Source organism: Mus caroli, chromosome 1, assembly GCF_900094665.2.
Source record: "Mus caroli chromosome 1, CAROLI_EIJ_v1.1, whole genome shotgun sequence".
NCBI classification, from domain to species: Eukaryota; Metazoa; Chordata; class Mammalia; order Rodentia; family Muridae; genus Mus; species Mus caroli.
In genome coordinates, this window is record NC_034570.1 from 152,809,564 (window position 1) to 152,830,897 (window position 21,334).

The 21,334-nt window shown below is 42.6% G+C and overlaps 1 protein-coding gene across 6 annotated transcripts in view; it reads right to left on the bottom strand.

Moving 5' to 3' along the window:
• Positions 1 to 21,334, bottom strand: part of Dnm3 (dynamin 3) — a 462,213-nt gene that overhangs the window by 230,972 nt on the left and 209,907 nt on the right. For all 6 annotated transcript variants that reach the window (XM_029478106.1, XM_029478097.1, XM_029478095.1 and 3 more), the window contains one exon: positions 2,011 to 2,124. In XM_029478106.1, coding sequence (XP_029333966.1) covers positions 2,011 to 2,124 — 114 coding nt within the window. The remainder of the gene's footprint in view (positions 1 to 2,010; positions 2,125 to 21,334) is intronic.

The window sequence follows — 21,334 nt, forward strand, 5'->3', positions numbered from 1 at the left end:
CCACAAGGTAAGGTAGAACGATAGCTTTTTATTCACACAGGAATAGTCTATATTTGGGGGACTTTTTAAAAAGTTTGTCAATAGAGTCAACCTGTAGTTGAGCCATGGTGGCAAGCCCCTTTAAAATCTAAGCATCGTTTACAACAGTAACACTCCTAGATAAGTACCATGGACATTCAAGAACTCCGAGGTGTGCAGCTCAGCCCCACACTCCTCCTACTTCCTGTGTGAGCCCCATCCTCTTACCCTCCTTCCTACTCCAGTGTCCAGCAGACGATGGCTATCACTTGTTTATTTTCTCCCAAAGAACAAGGGGCAGTGCTGCCCCCTCTCCTTAGCCCTGACCGCACACTCAGAAATGATCTGCAGAGGCCGGCAGCTCTGGCCTGGGAAGCCAGTGATCCGGGTAGAGAAGGACAGTGGTGGCTGCCTAGGTGCAGTGGGCTGAGTATGGATGCTGGAGAGGGTTCTGTCCCACTAAGACCAACTCCTGGGAGATGGTCACCACCCGTGGGTTGGACTCCATGACCAAGGCAACTCTTTGAAAAGAAAGCATTTAATTGGGACTTTGCTTACAGTTTCAGAGGTTTGGGACATTACTCTCGTGGCAGGGAGCATGGCAGAATGCACACACCGGCACTAGAGCAGTGCTGAGAGCTACATTCTGATTTAGATGCTGGGGAAGACAGACAGTCTGAGCCTGGGGCTGTTGTCATGGGCCTTTCAAGCCTCAAAGCCCACCCCCAGTGATACATTTCCTCCAATGAGGCTACAACTACTTCAGCAAGGGTACACTTTCCAATTCTTCTCATCCTTTCACATAGTACTACTCCCTGCTGACTAAGGAGGAGTCATAAGAGATGAAACTATGGGAGCCATTCTGATTCAAACCACCAGAATGACCAATATTACTTTTTACACAAAAATTGGTGACACAAAAATCTGAAAACTGTACCTTGAATGGCAGATTCTGTTCTAATGTTTCTATGGAATTTGTATTTCCATATCACAGAATCGTTCATGGGAATCAAGCTATTGTCCGATATTTTCCAACACACTGTTAGACAGAAGACATGGAGCAAGGGAAAGAACCCTGAGCTAGGAAGCTCCTCTTCCAAGACATGACAGGAGCATCTTTTGATGCTTTCAGAAGCAGTCAAGCTAGAGTAGGAGGATTCTTAACTCTGACACTTGTATCTGTTATAGCCAATAAGAATGAGGTTATTGCACCTGTTCACGGTCCTGCCCTCAGAGAACACACTTATTGAATGCTCGTGCGCTGTATTACAACCACCAATGACGTCACAGGGTGGAACAGAGCTATTAACATTTGTAAAACACAGTTCAATTTCAACCCATGCCCTCCTGAATCTAGCTCTATGATTTTTATGACACCTTAATGGCTCTCAAAGACTAATGTGACTTTTCTGTGCCTATGTTGCTGTCAGATTTAAATAAGCAGTAAGTCACCGGATGACATTATTAGTGCTGAACATGAGCCAGAACGCCACTATTTATGTTTTTACAGAGATATCAAGTTCTCAAAGGAGAAAATGTGTATAATGATCTAATACTAATGTGAAGACCAGAAATCTTACCATGCCTCTAGCCTTTCATTTGAGGTGGATACCATAGCAACGATTCCACAATGCCTTAGCAGTTTCCCTATTACCTTATGCCTTTTCAACACATTAGTTAATAAAAAATGCTTTCATTTAAGTTGTACCAATGACTTGATATTAATATAAGGAAAAATGTTTCCAACTCCAGACCCCAAAATTCATTTCTTTAAGTCAGCAAAATAGTACTATACTTAAGAAATAAGCAGGCAAGGAAATTCAGTGGGAGCGTTGTAAAACTAAAGATCTGTAAGAAGGAAGAAAAGTGGGAGTTTCTTTCAAGCAGCATTTACAGACAGACCTAACTGGTGTCCAGAACTGAGCATCCCAACAGTATCCGTTAATTTCACTTTAGGAACACTTTGGGCGAACATCACTCTCCTTGGCTTACCTCATCATCTTTATACCAGGACAAGCTTTCTGCAGTGAGGACAAACCAGTAGCCCTTCGAGCCCCCTTTCATGATGCCAATGTTGCTGACGGTCAGCCAGCCCTTACGAATCACCTGCAAAAAAGCAGACATCAGCAGAAGCATTGAGAGCAAGTAAATGAAGAGCAGAAGTAAAGGCAAGATACGAACGATGGTAAGAACAGCATTGCTCCCCTTCCCCCACTCAGCTTCCATTGAGCTGTCTGACAAAGTGCATCTTCCAAGAATTGAGATGGCTAGAGGGAGGTCTTATCCATTCATGAGCAAAACAAAAATCTTGGACTCATATGGCTAGCAGAAGCAGAGTTGACTGAAATAGGCAAGAATGAGATGAGGCAGCCTGACAGACTTGTACCAGCCTATTTATTGCAGTGTTGCTACAATTAAGACGTATTTTGTTTATTGATTCAATTGACTCTCTATGTCCGCAGCTTCATCGCTCCTTCCAGGCTACTGGTCCACTTGTCTGCCTTGCTTGAATCTCATTAAAACTAGTAGCAGACACTGGTCAGCAAATAACAAAAACTGGAAACTCAAGCCAACCAATTAGATCCTTGTTAACGGTCCTGAATAAGGCTGATGGAGGAAGAAAGCTGAAATAATGAGCTAAAAGGGAAAGTCTGGGGCCTTTGATGGTCTTGATTTATCCACCACCTCCTTCTGGGTGTTATTTGACATAGAGGAAAATCAGAAGCATCTTCGAAAAAAATCATTCAATGATTTTCAAATTCTAAAACATTAACAATGGGCAACAAATGGACAGAACTTAAAAGTGGCATTTAAGTGGAAAATGCATTTTTCCCCACAGTGGTTATAAAGTTAACTTATTCCACACATGGAATAGTTTCCCATATCCTCTATGCTCGATGGTTTTATAGACTCTGAACCAGAAATGCAATTCTATATGGAATTTTACATGACCTTAAAGTTTAAAACATGTCCTATTTTAAAAACATTCACTGTCCTAGACATCCCTAAAGTGTTTTTTTAATTATTTGTTGAATGACCATTGGCTCCTGAAGGTAGCTTAAAACATGCTAATAACAAGATTTTATATTTCTACTAAATTTTACTTTGAAGCTTAAGAAATGCCATGGGAAAATTATAAAATACACCAAGATTCTCACTGCTGATTTTTCAAATTTCCTTGCATAATTGCTGTCTAGGCAATACGTGATGCCTTGTTTCAGCAATTTCCACTGTGCATTTCCTTCCTCAAGGCCATGTTGGTTTACGTATCCCCAGAGAGCACCCCACACAGAGGTGGGTTTTCAGCTCCTTCTTATGCTCTACCATAGGAAGCAGACAATGTACTTCAAAGATCAATCCCTACCAAACACAAGAGTCATGCAAATGCTTCTTAAAAAATGCTGCAGAATCCTAGACTAAGTATTCTCTGAGTAGATCAGAACACATACACATGAAGTTAAACGATCTACATTTTAGTCTATTCCCAAGGAGACCCTTACTCCTACTTCAGACTGTTGAACATGTCCATACAACGCATAAAACTGAAATTCTGTCTTCCTTAGAGGAAATGATCATGGTGAGGTTTCAGTAAAACAGATGAAAAGATTTTAACCCCAATACTGTGTCATCTTATCACAGCCTAGAATTTATCAGTTGAAAACACTCCAAGTATTTTACTTCATTCAGTTTCTGTGGGTCTAGAAGAGCTCTTCTGGGTCTACAGTAACAAATTACTACTTTACCTATTAGAAGAGCAGGCTGGCTCTAACAAGCTGGGCCATGAATTTTATTCCATATTTTTAAAGAATCTGTCCATTTGTTTGTTTGTTTGTTTGTTTGTTTGTTTAAAATTAAAGTAGCACAGGGGTTCCATTGTGTCCTTAGGGATCTTGTAGTTCAGCAGGAAAGGCAGATCCAGCTTCCATATGATCATATAGTAAGAGATGTTTACCAACATAAAGGGTATTTAGGAGGGCATGCTGGATTGCCCTGAGAAGAAGGTTCTGAAAGAGGAGCTAGAAGGTGATTCAGAAATTGGGTCACTTAGTTTGTTGATTTGTTTTCCATAGACGACTGTATGTATGAATGTATGTATGTATGTATGTGTGTGTGTGTATACATACATATATATGAACACACACATATATATATGTGTGTATATGTGTGTGTATAATGTATGTGTGTGTATATAATGTATATGTATGTGTGTATATACATATACAGAAAGAGAGATAGCAGGACTCTCATATTCTCTCTCTCTCTCTCTCTCTCTCTCTCTCTCTCTCTCTCTCTCTCTCTCTCAAATCCATTAAAAAAGAAAGAAGAAAGAGTGAAGGCTGGAAAGGGTAGTGGACTGAAACTGAAGCGAAATGCTAAATTTTACTATTTTACTTTTCTGCAAATGCCAGAAGTAAATTCTAGATATATATCTCTGATACAAGTATCCTCATTTTTAAATTTTTGTGCTTACCAGATTTCTCAGTGGATAGAGGCTCTTGCTTCCAAAGCTGACTGGTGTAGGGAGAGGACTGACTGCTGTAATTTAATTTGTCCTCTGGTCTCTGCCCATGCACATGAATAAGTAAAGGTGATAGTCTTAAAAATTGTGTATATGACTATTATATTCATATATTGTATGAATTATATCAAAACTGCTCAGGAATAAATTTGAAACTATGATGTGGCAATGAGGAATATTTTTAGCTGTCTCAAAACATTTGTGTGAGATATGTATCAGCTTCTTAATACTGATCACTTTATTGCTGACCTCTTAGATACCCAGTTCAAGGATGACGGCTTCAATGTGTATAGTAAATGTTAATGACTCTGGGATGTTTTCTTATCCTCTAGATATAAGTAGATGTTCCACTCTGTCCATCATTCCAATGGATCTAGTGTGTTCCCTTGAACAGAGAAAGCATGGCTGGTTTATCTGTTTATCTTTAAGGTCTCTTAGATGCTAAACAAACATTACACTAATAACCTGTGGCCTTGGTCGTGTTTTTAGTTTTTAGTTTGAAACAAGTCTCACTAAATTGTCCAAGCTAGCTTTGAATTTACTCTGAAAGGCAAGGTAGGCCTTAAAATTGTGAGCCTTCTGCCTCAGTCCCAAACAGCTTGGATTAATAGGCCGGTCCCACTCAGGCCTAGTTAAAACAAGTTCTTATGAGCCAGTGCAATATCCCAAATGAGGAATAACTAGTGTGCAATTCAAAGTCAGGGAGTGGAAACTGAAAAAATGGACTTGCAGGATTATAGCTAGATGAAGGGAGATTTGTGGAGGTGGCAGTGAGCAGCCAATAGTCACTCGCCACAGTCGAGGTTCCAGTTTTGATGAGTAGTTTCAATTGAGATGTGCCATAGCAAACTATACTCTAGTTTTCAAGCCTTTAAAAAGAATTGGAGATATCTGATTAACATGTAAATACTTATAAAGGAATGACACTTGGCATAAATTAGGTTAAGTAAAATCTATTTCTAATTCACTCATCTGTTCTGTTTTATAGTTTAACGTGGCTACTGGAAAGTATAGGGGTTGGGTTGTGGTGTTTCAGAATGGTTCTGAAAGTTTGCCTCCACCTTCTCTCAGAGCCAACCACTGTAAAATTCAGAAGAACAGAGGAAGGGATCAAAATGTTAGAAAGTGGGTGTGATGGTGCATCCTTCAAGACCATGTAGAACTTGAGATACTTTGGAAGACACATACTGAGGTGACCCTCTAGAGAAAGGGGGAGAAGTTAAGGTTGAAGCTACAGATTTGCAAGTCCTCAGTACACACATCCACAGCAGCTAACGGCAGTGGCTCAGAGGGGGGATTCTGTGAGAATACCCATGAGTTAGAAGGGCACCATAGAAGGCTGGAAACAAAATCAGAAAGAGAGGTAATAAGGTCATAGAAGTCAAGGAAGATAGAATCTCAAACCTATCAGCCTCAGTACGGAGGGTGGGCACTGATGTCCAACATCTGGATTTTAGCTATGCCAGAGTCAGTGTGGCCATGGGATGGGCAGGGAGAACTTACTGAGATGGACAGAATGAAGAATAAGCATGGACAAAACAGCTGAAGAGAAATCACCCCAGAAAAGTTAAAACCAGCACAGGTCCTGGGATCAACGAGACAGAGGGTTTTTTGTTTGTTTGTTTGTTTGTTTTTGTTTTGGGTTTTCTTTAGGGTTTTGTTTTGTTTGTCTTTGCTTTCTATCTAGGCAACTGTTTAAAAGAAAAAATGTTATCAGAAAGGAGGAGCTTTGTGGTACTAGAAGATGTAAAGTGCAAGAAGATGGGAGTCGGACGAGGAGGAGATGCAGGAGGGGCTGGCCTTGACTAGGGCTGCCTTAACTTGTAAGCCTCAGGGAGGATGTCAGAAAGGGGAAGGGCAGGACTGTAAGGGTTCATGCTGTCTTTCCTACAGGAAACTCCTCAAAGTCTAGGGGGGTTATGTTTGATCTTCTCCCCCCCACCCCCACATTAAAGCAGAGTCTTGGTCAATGGCAGAGAATTGAGGATAAGAGGTTGAAAAGAAGGTCTCAGGGGGTGGTGACACTGAGCCCCAGAGGAGAGTGAGCATGCTAGAGGTGGTTCAGGAGGGGCAGGGTGAAAGCTGAGCCTGAAGAAACAGATCTGTGGGGACACAGTAGTCAGCAATGCTACTCTTGTGTCCCAGAGACTCTGTGGATATCTAACACAGGATGAGACACTACATTCAAGAACACAGAATAGCCCTGGCAGAAAAGCTAGGATCAGGATGGAGGCGGGACAACCAACAGAGACAGAAAATGAGAAGATAAAGAAAGGCACTTGAGATTCCAATGAGGTATGTAGACAAGTGGATCTCATCCACTCTAGTACTGTGGGTTGTAACCCCTTTGGAAAACCTCTATCTCAAAAACATTTTACACTCGGATTCATAAAAGCAGCAAGCAAGATTACAGTCATGAAGTAGCAACAAAAATCATTTGATGGTTGGGAACATGAGGAGCTGTGTTAAAGGCTCACGCACCCAGAAGCTTAAGGACCAGTGATGTTGTAGAAGGCAAGAACAGAGCCTGGACTTGTAACATGATGTGAAGCAATAAATTGCCGGCTGTTACCAGCACTATTGGGTGCATCACTCAAGCGTGTGCCACTATTTCCAGACGCATTTAATGTTATGGCTGAAACAGTGTTTACTAAACATTGTTTAGTCTGGTGGATAGAGTCAATTGAGCTACTTAAAACCATGAGTTACTAAGAACGGTGAAAATGTGAGTGGTAGAGTACTTGCCCCTCATGTGTAAGGCATTCTAGGATCCCCAGCATCTCTCTCTCTCTGTCTCTCTCTCTCTCTCTCTCTGTCTGTCTGTCTGTCTCTCTCTCTCTCTCATACATATTCACACACAAAGAGATACTGTCACACTCTCTCTCACACACATACATACTTACACACAGATACTCTCACACACACTCACACACAAGACACTCACACACACTCACACATACACTCATAGACACACACACACACGCACATAGACACAGTCTCTCACACACACTCACAAACACACACTAACACAAACACATACTCACATACCGACACTCTCTCTCACACATACACACTCACACACACACACACACACACACACTCACAAACACACACTAACACAAACACATACTCACATACCGACACTCTCTCTCACACATACACACTCACACACACACACATACTCACACACAGGCACACATACAAAGACACATACCCACACTCACACACAGACACACTCACACACAGACACACATAGACTCTCTCTCTCTCTCTCTCACACACACACACACACTCACACATAATCATAAACACACATACTCATACATACAGTCATATACTCAGAGACATACATACACACACATTTTCTCTCTCTCTCTCACTCACACATGCACTCATACACACATACACACACATGCACTCATACACACATACACACACACACAGAGACACACATACTATGAAGGCATGGAACAAAGGTAAATAAGATGCTTTAACTATCATCGGACTATAATACTACAGCCATTTACATCCCAATGGGTTTTCTAATTTAGAGAGCAGCACATGAGGAATGTAGCAGCTTTGGTTACACACATCCCTTGTCACTGCTTGGGGAATTCATGGTCCTGTCCTCAGCGCCGAACACTGACAGCACTTCACAGAGGCTCACGAGGTTTGTCCTTTACAGAGAGATGGAAACACATTGTCCACAAACAGGTAACAATCAGTTTAATGTGGAAATCTGGAAAAATAATTCTTTCTTACATTGCTTTTCACTGAGAAACTGAGGGAAAAGTCAGGAATCAAGGTAAGATAGGCTGACACAGGAAAAGATCCTATCAAAATGGGCAGACCAACCAAGCATGGTGATTTAACCATCATCCCAGCACTCCAGAGGCAGAAGACATCCACAAGTTCAAAGTCAGCCTGGGCAGGGGTGAAGGAGATCCTGCTTCAGGCAATAAACAAAACAAGCCAAAAAAGGTCAGAGCACAAGGGGTATGCATGCAAAGGGAACATTCATAAGAAAGAAACCAACCCGCACTAAGGGAGGAAAGGAAGAAAAAATAAACAGAATTTGAGTAGAAGGCAAAGGAAATAGGAAGCGCTACAGCATCCTTTGTATTCACATTTGAGACTGCAAGAGAAAAGAAACAGTCAGCACAATAACCACTTAGTGTTTGAGCATCAAATCCTGCAGGAGTAACCAAGTAAACAAGAGCAAGCACTCCTTTCCAGAAGACAGAGACCTTGGGAGTGGAGAGGGCATGTTCTCATTTGTTTAGCTGGAGACATCTTCGTCTTCGTCTTTGTCTCTCTCTCTGTCTCTCTCTGTCTCTCTCTATCTCTCTCTGTCTCTCTCTGTCTCTGTCTTCGTCTTTGTCTCTCTTTCTTCTTTGTCATCTCCTTCTTCATTGTCTTCTTCTCCTCCTCCTCCTCTTCCTCCTTCTCCTTTTCTCCTCCTCCTTCCCCTCCTCATCCCCCTCCTTGCCCTCCTCTTCCTCTTCCTCCTCTTCCTCCTCCTCCTCCTTCTTCTTCTTCTTCACTTCCTCTTCCTCCTCCTCCTCTCCCCCCCTCCTCCCCCCCTCCTCCTCCCCCTCCTCCTCCTCCTTCTTGTTAAATTTACTACTACAAGTATCACTCAAGTTATTTTTGGCAAATGCAGAAAGTTTGAAAGCACCCACAGGATCACCAGTCAGGAGACTGGACCAGCTTTACCCTTGCCCCTCATGGAAACCTACCCTAAAAGAGTACTACTGGGATTCTTGCATGTAGTAAGAAGCAGGCATTGCCAGGGTTGGCAAACCCTGCATGTTAAAGGCCTACGTTCAGAGCTCAACATCTGGTCAGCACACTAGATGATAAAGGGAATTAAATTTGGGGGAGGAAAAAAAAGCTCATGAGGAAAAGTTCCAGTGTGGTCAAGGCCTTAAATTTTATTTGTGAACAAATAAAATTTTGACCTTGGTCTTGCTTATGGAAGACCAACACAAGCCTTTTCTTTTTCTCTTTCCAGCTATGCAGCAGCTGTCTTTTACTGCTGCAGCCTTTGGAAAGTGGTTGCAGAACAGAACACTGGCTATTTGATAGTTTGGCCTCTGTGGATTATTAAAGCTCCCAAAGAGCCTTTCTTCCCAGATGACGACCTCATCATACGGACAGCTCACATTCGGAAGGGCCTACCTGGCCAGACGCTGGGAGCTTACAGCATCCAGCCAAGCTGTGGGTCAAGTCAGTCACCCTGACGGTTTGGGAGAAGCTTCTGTTGCAAGGACAGGCATCCTCAGAACAGAGAGCTTGTTCAGAATCTGCCTGGCAGAGATGTTTCCAGCAGATGTGCCCAAGGTCTGATAAAGGAAAAGTGTTTTCCCAATGTACAGGCATCTGGATGCAAGATGTGAAAGTGGATCCACCACATTGATACTGAGTGATAGATATCTGAGAGTCATGGGTGCACAGAATACTCGTTAGAGTCCAGCCCTATTAAGGTTTGACTTAGGTAGGAGGGATTAGATCAGCATTCTTAATAGTAGTTCATTCCACTATGATACGATGACATCACCAGAAGCCCAACTCTACCTAGTCTTGGAGCAGAACTAACAGAATCATGAGCCAAGTAACCTTTTTTCTTGTGATAATTTACTGCTTTGAGCATTTCGTTATAGCAATGGGAAGGTGAGTAACATAATGAGAAGCAGGGGGATATTTCAATGTCAAATGCCAAGGAAAAACAAATTTGCTGTGGAGTTGCATTCAGTGTATGGCTGCTGAAGAGAAGTCACCTGGATGAGAGAGCCCCTGTGGCTGCCTGATGAATACGTATTGACAGACGTCATTAATTCATTGTTCTACAAATACCTGGGTTTTGTAAACGCCTTTTGGAATATACTCTTTTGGCTTTAAGTATGGAGATCTTTTGAAGTAAGAAGTTTATAATTACATCCAGCACATGACTATTCGTGGTTTTATTACTGATGTGCAGCTTCTTCTAACACATCTATGATGTCATGTGACTATTGCAGAATCTCTGACAGGTCAGGAAAAGAAACTCGGGGGGGGGGGATGTAATTTGAAAGAAAACACAGACTAGGAACCTACATCAATAAATAAACATCCAACATTGAGCAAAGGCAGCCTCAGAGTGAATTTTGACCAGTGTGCTGTTTGAATGACTGCAGAGTCTTTTGTGTTCTGGTCATCTTAAGCCAATGCCCATGGAAGCCACACTAGCTTTGGAGGAGTGGTTTTCAAGACTAGTAAAATGCTGGCCTCTTTCTTCAAGGAAGATCCAAGACAACTAGTAACTCTCCAGCTTGATGGTTAAAGTCAATGAAACGGAAGCAATGACAGGAGCAGTGTGAGGAGAAAGATGGAGGGCTAAGAGGTAGAAGAACTATTTCCTGACTTGCTCTTCCAGGAAGAAAAAAGTGGCTATTCACACTGACTGGCACACCCAGAAAGAGGCACAGGGAAGTATTGTCCATGCCTTTCTTTTCCTTCCCTTTGCCCCTGTTTTCTGTAGAAAATACCATCATGAGAGACAAGTTCAATAGAGTAAAGGGTTCAAAGATATATCTCACTTAAGTGTCAGCTGAGCAGAGGTTTCTGGACACCTATAGAAGGACCAGGCACTGTACAGGGTGCCTTGAAGCAAAGTTCAGACTGGACCTAAGAAAGTCTTAACAGTGGCTGACTTACTATAAAAAACAAAAAGGAGAGAGGTTTTATTGTCTGATGGACTAACCTCACAATTGAGGCAAAGAATACATAAAAATGCTTAATAGCCCAATTAAGATCCAACATGAAATATTTAAGGAAATGTCCTTTAGTTCAAGACTGGAACATCTGTCACCACTCTGAAGGACTTGGCTACGCAACGCTTGTGTGTTTGGGTGTCCCTTCGTGGCTTTAACTTTCTAGGAAGTCAGAACATAACTCTGACCCCGTTTCTAGGAACCCAAGGACAGCGACAACAGCCAGCATTTACTTCGTGCCAGGAACTGAGCTAACAAATCCACACATACTCAGATACTTCCTTTATTCCACATGATGATCTTAGAAGAAAGGTAATATGCTCCTTATGTGGCAGAGGAAGAGACAGAGTCCTGCTTCCTTCCTGATGGCCATGCCCATGCTACTAACCAACTACTAACCAGCTACTAACCAGCAGACCTCCCTTGCAGGGCCTGTACGATGTGTGCCATTTTGTTCTACTTGGAAAGATATATTTTTAACATGTCACTGAAGTATACTCTCCCTGCTAGTTCAGCCTCAGAGCCTATTCATTCAGTCCTCAAACCACAGCACAGATGAAGATGTTGGCTACAGTGTGGATTTTTAACAACAGTAACAACAAACAGCCATCAAAACCATACGGAGCTGTCAGGGAAAACATTTATTTCCAATCATTGCTACCTGGGTGGCACTGGGTTTACTTGACCTGTGTTTACCTTGTATATAACCTGGAATATTAATACCTACAGCATAAAGCTGTTGTGAGACTCATGCGAGTTAGTGTATGATAAGGATTTAGATAACCACCTACTAACAACATACGCTGTATGTATGAGGTTGCTCCCGTTGCCTTTGTTAATGGAAAGAATAGGAAGAAGCAACTGTATTATAATTATAAACTGGTGATCAGATATTGTTTTTCTTTGTTCTTCAGTTTCCCTACGTCTCCCCATCTACTTTCCAATAATATGAATAATATTAAAATCTAAGCCTGTATCTATTATTGCTTGTTTAGTGCAGGGCTTATCTTGAAGTCCCTTTTAGGATGCAATGAACAAAGTATGTAAAAAAAAAAAAAAAAACTGATGCAGGATTAAAAATCACCTGTCGGTAGAAATAAACCCAAGCGCACAACATGAAAAGCAAGGGTCCCCGGGTTCATCACTGGGTGAGTCCTAGGATGAAGGCAGCTTGACTGTGTTAGGGGCAGATCTAACTTGATTGACTGAAAACATACTAACCCAATGCAGTCAAAGATGGCTGAGAAGAAGGAACCAATTGCAAGCAGTCAGCTCGCCCTTTCACGTTAACACCCCAGCTGCCAGCAGGATGACTCCTGCTTCCCTGCAGGGATGTAAATTTCCATTGTAAATAGGTAAACTAAGCTCACCTTCAGGCAGAAACCCAAGTGGCTATTCCACAGGATAATCTCACCTGCTGAGGGAAGCAGCCCTCCCCATTTTTATTTTCTGGAATGCCCTCATCTCCAACCCTCCGGTCCACTCTGCCCTGTGGAGGTATCTGACACTCCTGCGGATTTTCCCGGGTCAGGAGGTATTATTTTCAACCTTGTAGGCTCACTCAGCTTTTGCATTATCTAGATTCATAGTTGCGGCTGGGGAGTCTTCCTTTCTTGCTAGTCTGGGGAGCTCATTTTGGCATTACTTCTGCCCCAGGCACTGCTGTTCAAAGCTGTTTCCTCTCATATTTTACCTAGCTCACCCTCTCTGAGATCCGGGCCATTAACTGTGATGAAAATCACGGCTCCACTTTCCTTCATGTGTTTTCCTCCTGCGTATCTTCTCCATGTGCCGAGCTCCCTTTGAAGTTGCTGGGCCCTCAATGTGGAAGAGATTCCACGTGACACAAAACAGAGTGGGAACCACGCCTAGCGTCTATTTCTCTACATTTGAAGACAAAGCCACATATGCACAGAGGAGCAGGGATGCTCAAAATTAGCAGGGCCTGAATGAAGTGTGGACATTTTACTAAAAACAATCCAGAAGAAAAGAAAAGAAAAATTAACTTAGCAGATAGGAAATTAGTTAATAGTCAACCAGTTAGCACCTTATATGTGTTAGAATGAACATGGCAAACTCAAGAATAAGCTGAAATAATAATAATGAAATTTAAAAACTGGCCCAATTCTTGGCCTTAATGAGGCACTTTCAGATAAACTAGGGAACAGACAGCAAACATGCATGAATATACATTAAAGTCACAACTGCTGAAGGTCTTTTAAACAAATGGTGATCATGTGGATCATTAGAGAAAGCACTCGTGAGGCTTTTAGAACATTCGTTAAAATCTAAGGGGAGTTAAGAGAACATGGGGTTTGGGATGGCACACAGTGTGACCATCAAGCAATAAGGGGTTGTGTGTATGATGAGCCAGCAGAGTGAGCTGGCTATGCTTGACTCTGAGACTCATGTGAAAAACATTTGGTTTGTATCCTTTGAGGTGCCTTTAAAGGAAAGCAGTCATGTAAGATTTACTTCACAGAAAAGCTCCCCTTTCAGCTCCAGTTTGGTGAAGAGATTACAGAAAAGGAGCGAGGGGAGCGGGAGACAGAAAGAACTGAGTGCTGCAGAGCCCAGAGCAACAGAGGGTGATAACTTTGACAGGCACATTGGGAGTTAGACATATGGGGATGTAGACGGATCAGAGGAATGTTTGGGGAGAAAAATCAGTATGGCAATGATGAATTAGGTAGGCAGGATGAGAGAGGGTGAGGTGTCAGAGATGGCTCCCAGAGGCTCAGTCTGTGAAACTGAGCAGACCTGGAGGCGCGTCCACAGAGGGAGAGGCGTGTGTGCTTGGAGAAGGGATGAGTCGAGAGTTCTGTCTCGACATGTCTGTCCCAGTAGGAATGTGTAGTACAGCATGGCTGTGACGTGGACCAGAGGACGGCTCCAGACCTGTGAGCCATTGGTTTGTTGATGTGAACAAGCTGTAGGTGTCAGGGGAGGGTGGGGGGAGTAAAACAGGAGTCTGGACCAGAGGATGTCCCTGGTCTGAGCCTTTGGGACAGGAAGTATGCTGGGTAAAGAAGAGGAATGTGTGAGGGAGGGGAGGCTGGGAGGGTGAGGGAGAACAGAGAATACTGCACACGTCAAAGCCGACTGAAAGAGAATGCTTTGCTGAAGGTATCAAAAAGTCCAGTGTCACTGTGAGAGAAAGTCCAAATGAAAAGAAAACATTTCCACTGGTTTGGGTAACACAGAAGCTGTCAAAGAGATGATATCTAATCTAATAGGTATCAGCCTGGGCAATCGTGGGCAAAGGGTCACAGGAGCCAAGGGTACCGGCGGCTCCTGCTGTGTCTGCCCTCTATCCTTTTAATTTCTGCACAGAGGGAACAGATTCTGAGACGGGACTTAGTGTCTCTAGTGGCAGCAAGGACACATTAGTACTGATATAAAAGCATTCAACGGAAGAACCATGTGTTCTGCTAACATGTTGACCATGCCACACGGGCTAATGTTTCCGTGCCCTGATGGAGCAGGCAGACAGACAGGTAAGCAACAGAGCTGACATTTGTATTCGTACTGACATACGAATTTGTATACATTTGTTTATGTACTGACATTCTGTAGTTACATATAGTAAGTCAATTTCATCCCAATATCCTCTCTCTCTCCCCTCCCCTTCCCCTCCCCTCCCCCTTTTCAAATTAATTCTTGTAGAGTTTGATACAACCTGTTTTGACCACATCATGGGTTTTAAAAGAAGTTCCTGGAAATGGTGGTCCCTACTGGCAAGGAACAAGATGAGTTGTCAGACAGTCAGATGGAACTCAGACATTAATTGATTAATATGAAGGAATGAGAAGTTGCCAACAAAGCCCAAGGGTGAGGGTTGCTAGTACAGCTACAGAAGCCTATTAATCCTACAGTCCCTTGGAAGAGTACAAATCTCTTAGGGATTCTCAGCGAATCCAGGTATCAAATGAATTCTAGCAGCCATACCTGCCTACATGCCATACATTCATAATGATGAATGATGATAATGTCCCATCGAGGATACTGGTACTCCGAGGGAAATATATCAGTTAATCTAGTGTGGAATTTTGATTTTTCATTTCTTCCAATTTAAGATTAGAGATCTTGGTTTCTATGTTTTAGGGATTAAATAATCTATGAATTGTGTCAGTGTAGGCTGTTAAAACATCTACAGCATAGGACCAATAGCTTTCTGTTATAGGGTGTCTTGTATAAAACTATAGAGTCAGTCTTCATCTGCTTGATCATGCCATCCACATAAGACCTAGGCCCTACAGCAGAGGATCTCAACCTTCCAGTCCTTTAAAATGGTCCTTCATGTTGTGGTGACCCCAACCATAAAATTATTTCATTTTGTTGCTACTTCATAGCTGTAAGTTTGCTACTGTTATGAATTATAATGTAAATATCTGATATGCAGGATAGCAGGCATGAGACCCCTGTGAAAGGGTCAGTTGACCCCGAAGGGGGGGGGGGCATAGGTTGAGAACCACTTCCTGAGAGCATAGCTTATGACCTTCCCTGAGCAGTGGGTGCCACAACAGCTTATATCCAATGCAGTTCTTTCTACCTCGGAATGCTAGGGAGAAAAAAACAAAAGCACATCTTCCATCTATTTGAGACATCTCTTAGCATTCTTTAAGGAATCTTCTGCTACTCACTATAAGGAGATAAAATGATGGACCCCCTTCCTGTGAACAACCTTTCCTCTTTCCTCATGTCCAAATTCATCTTCGCTTACTGTTTGGGCTTTTAATACAGAGAAAACATGGTATCTATGGGACTCAGGGTCACCGAAATGTAAGAACATTGTAAGAAAAGTTTAGAGTCACTCTGTGCTTTAAGGACAACAGGCACTGGGCCTTGGGTGATACATGGAGGTAGTAGATGGGTTCAGTCCAGGACTGCATGGGAATATCCTAATATTAGAAATGCTCATTCATCCAACTCAATTCTTCAACGAATTAGAAAGTGCAATCTGCAAATTCATCTGGAATAACAAAAAACCTAGGATAGCAAAAACTCTTCTCAAGGATAAAAGAACCTCTGGTGGAATCACCATGCCGGACCTAAAGCTCTACTACAGAGCAATTGTGATAAAAACTGCGTGGTACTGGTATAGTGACAGACAAATAGACCAATGGAATAGAATTGAAGACCCAGAAATGAACCCACACACCTACGGTCACTTGATCTTCAACAAGGGAGCTAAAACCATCCAGTGGAAGAAAGACAGCATTTTCAACAAATGGTGCTGCACAACTGGTTGTTATCATGTAGAAGAATGCGAATCGATCCATTCCTATCTCCTTGTACTAAGGTGAAATCTAAGTGGATCAAGGAACTTCACATAAAACCAGAGACACTGAAACTTATAGAGGAGAAAGTGGGGAAAAGCCTTGAAGATATGGGCACAGGGGAAAAATTCTTGAATAGAACAGCAATGGCTTGTGCTGTAAGATCGAGAATTGACAAGTGGGACCTCATGAAACTGCAAAGCTTCTGCAAGGCAAAAGACACCATCAATAAGACAAAAAAAACACCAACAGATTGGGAAAGGATCTTTACCTATCCTAAATCAGATAAGGGTCTAATATCCAATATATATAAGGAACTCAAGAAGGTGGACTCCAGAAAGTCAAATAACCCCATTAAAAATGGGGCTCAGAACTGAACAAAGAATTCTCACCTGAAGAATACCGAATGGCAGAGAAGCACCTGAAAAAATGTTCAACATCCTTAATCATCAGGGAAATGCAAATCAAAACAACCCTGAGATTCCACCTCACACCAGTCAGAATGGCTAAGATCAAAAATTCAGGTGACAGCAGATGCTGGCGAGGATGTGGAGAAAGAGGAACACTCCTCCATTGTTGGTGGGATTGCAAGCTTGTACAACCACTCTGGAAATCAGTCTGGCGGTTCCTCAGAAAATTGGACATAGTACTACCGGAGGATCCAGCAATACCTCTCCTGGGCATATATCCAGAAGATGTCCCAACCGGTAAAAAGGACACATGCTCCACTATGTTCATAGCAGCCCTATTTATAATAGCCAGAAGCTGGAAAGAACCCAGATGTCCCTCAACAGAGGAATGGATACAGAAATTATGGTACATTTACACAATGGAGTACTACTCAGCTATTAAAAAGAATGAATTTATGAAATTCCTAGCCAAATGGATGGACCTGGAGGGCATCATCTTGAGTGAGGTAACACAATCACAAAGGAACTCACACAATATGTATTCACTGATAAGTGGATATTAGCCCAAAACTTAGGATACCCAAGATATAAGATACAATTTGCTAAACGCATGAAACTCAAGAAGAATGAAGACCAAAGTGTGGACACTGTGCCCCTTCTTAGAATTGGGAACAAAACACCCATGGAAGGAGTTACAGAGACAAAGTTTGGAGCTGTGATGAAAGGATGGACCATTTAGAGACTGCCGTATCCAGGGATCCATCCCATAATCAGCTTCTAAACGCGGACACCATTGCATACACTAGCAAGATTTTGCTGAAAGGACCCAAATATAGCTGTCTCTTGTGAGACTATGCAGGGGCCTAGCAAACACAGGAGTGGATGCTCACAGTCAGCTATTGGATGTATCACAGGGCCCCCAATGGAGAAGCTAGAGAAAGTACCCAAGGAGCTAAAGGGATCTGCAACCCTATAGTTGGAACAACATGATGAACTAACCAGTACCCCGGAGCTCTTGTCTCTAGCTGCATATGTATCTAAAGATGGCCTAGTCGGCCATCACTGGAAAGAGAGGCCCATTGGACTTGCAAACTTTATATGCCCCAATATAGGGGAATGCCCGGGCCAAAAGAATGGGAATGGGTGGGTAGGGAAGTGGGGGGCGCTATGGGGGACTTTTGGGATAGCATTGGAAATGTAATTGAGGAAAATATGTAATAAAAAATATTAAAAATTAAAAAAAAAAGAAATGCTCATTCAGACAGACATAAACATCAGTTTAAACTAAAAAAAATTTACAACTCCTATAAAGCTTTATCATCTCTCCCTAAGAATACTAATGTTCATTATTATAGAAAAATGATAGAGGGGAAATGGCATGCAACATTCGACACAAATTAGCCCAGTCTGGAAAACTGGCAACCAACTAACAGAATCAAACAGCAATTTGGCAACCCTTCAGAAGTGAACATCAGTGAGGTCAGGAGACTAGAGATAGATAATGTGCCTGTGTGTTGAACTTTGACCCATTACTTCATGACCTGGTTATTTTCTCAGAGTTTCTAAGCCCTGTAACCTAGTTCTCCTGTTGGAGGGGGATGGATAGACATCAGAAACAAAAAGTAAATAGATGCTTAAATAGATATAAGTATCAAAGGCTGCACAGCAATCTAACGAACACATTAATTGATGAGGAAAATCTATGTCCACCTAAGTGTAGAAATTTCTATAATAAAATCATGTTTCAGCAGAGACCTAAAGCTGAAGACATTTTGTTGTTGTTGTTGTTTACCTGAGGATCTTCCCCCCCCCCCTCGAGTGTGTTTTTTCCTGCATGTACATATGAGTACCTTGTACATGCCTGGTTCTGGTGGAGGTCAGAAGGGCAATGTCAGATCTCCTAGAACACATGGTTATGAGTTATCATGCGGGGTGCTGGGAACAGTCTGGGTCTTTGGGAAGAGCCTCAAGTGTTCTTATCTGCGGAGCCATTTCTCCACCTCCAGCTGAAGAATTATAAAGAATCAACAGTGTGAAGAGTGTAGGAGGAGAAGGGGAAGTAGGGAAAACATTTCTGCAGGAGGAAATAACAGTTATCAAAAATCCCGAGGGAGGAATATCAAGAGTACCCAGTGCCAGGGTTGCAACTAGCAGGAGAAGGACAAGATACAACAGCTATTGGAGTCAGAGCAGTGGGAGGGGACTGGGTCAGGAGGAAGCAGAGGAGACTGAAATGCCATTGGGAGATCTTTACTTCTCAGTAAGATGATGGTGAGTTGGTTTGGATTTTGTTCAGTTTTTCTTCGCTTTAGCAAATACCCAAGAAAGTTAAGTAAATGGGGAAAAGGCTTGCTTTGGCTTTTGGTTTCAGAGATCTCAGCCCACCCTTCTCTGGCACTTAGTTTATGAACATTTCAGTCCATGGTTCTCTTGTACTTTGCCAGTGGACTTGTAGCACGACAAAGCGTTATGGCCACTGAAGCATATGTAGAAAGAGGATGCTTAACTTACCTCACAGCATCCAGTAAGCTGAGCTGGATAGCAGGAAGGGGCCAGGACAGAGGTATGAGAAAAGGCCTTCGAAGTCTCTCTCTCTCTCTCCATATATATACATATATATGTGTGTATATATATATATGTGTATATATATATTTCTCTCTCTCCATATATATATATATACACGTATATATATATATATATATATTTATATATTTCTCTCTCTCTCTCTCTCTCTCTCTCTCTCACACACACACACACACACACACACACAACCAACTGCTTTTCTCTGACTAGGTCCCATTATCTGGAGTTAGGCTGACTCCCAATAATCTACCCAGATTTTGCACGTATCCATGGAGTGCCCATTGATTGGAACCCTAATGACTGAGTGACCTTGGGTGTGCTTTAATGTCTATGAGGTCTAATTAAGTAGATAAACTTATCCAGGTGGGCTGAACAGAGGGTGAACGGAGAAGTGATGGGATCAGACTGTTTGATGGTGACTTTTGAGGGCTGGGGAGATGGCTCAATCTGTAAAGGGATTGCCATTAAAGTGTGAAGCTCTAAGCTCACTACTTACAGCCTGTGTGAAAAAGGCTTGTGTGAAAGGGGGCTTGTGATTCCACACTGGGGAAGCGGGAAATAAATCCCCCCTGGGGGGGGGGGGGGGCTGGACTAGCCAGCCTAGCCTAGTCAGTGAGTTCCATGCCAGTCTCAAAATAAAGGGGTGGGCATGGCCTAAGGAATGAAAGACCCCAGGAACTGACCAGACCTCTACACCCATGTGTGTGTGTGTGTGTGTGAGAGAGAGAGAGAGAGAGAGAGAGAGAAAGAGAGAGAGAGAGAATACATAATGAAAAATAAATAAGCATAAACTCTTTCTCTGGCTGTTGTTCTGCAACTCAGAAGTGTGGCAAGAGATACAGAAGGACTCATAGCCCAGGTAGAGACAGTAAGTGCTTCCAGCAAGGCTGGGTTGATGAGCAGACTGAGAAGTGATCAGTTGCAGGCATAATGGGATTTGCTTCAAGGGAAGAGTGGTATGAAGAGGGTGTAGTGAATAAGAGGGCTCCTGAAGACTCGTGGGATCCAGCAGCAGGACCCCCTGCCTGAGAGTACAGGAACATTGTCCTAGAGCTTTTTTTATTCTTGGCCAAAACAAAAAAAAAAAAAAAATGCATCTAGTTCTATTTTGCCACTGCTGTAGATTAAATACTACAGGGAAAAGCACATTTCATATGCACACAAACTCAAGGTAACATTTGAAGTGACAATCTGTTTCTCTCATTTGTAGATTTTATTATAAAGTATAGCCTCCCCTCCCCCAGCCTTAATGGTTCCACTGTTTACACCTGGATGGAGCTTGTGGCTCAATCGTTCTGCCACGCCCACTGCTGGAGCCTGTGGCTTTCCTGTTCCGAAGCCATCACGTGGTCACCTTGCTACTGGACCCCGAGAATCGGGCCCCCTTCCCCTGCTTCATAACTGAGAGCGGAATAGTAAAATTTAGCTTCGATCAGAAGCTCAAAGAAGGACAAAGAAGCTCAAAGAAGGACAAATGACAAAGCAGCGAACACTCAGCACCACCTGTCTCCTCACTCCGCAATGAACCACAATAAAGGTCGGTGATAGCAAGGGAGACCAAGCACAAATATATACAGGAGAAGAGAACCCTGCTCGTTACTAAGACTGGCATTCTATCCCATTGTGCACTTTTGTCACATTGTTGTGTTGGGCAGATACATGCATCTGCATAAATCTAAAAATTCTGGTGATAAAGGAATCTTTACTGAGAATGAGACACTGACAAGAGGCAATCATCTAATTCTCTTAGTCACACTAAGAATGGTACAGGGC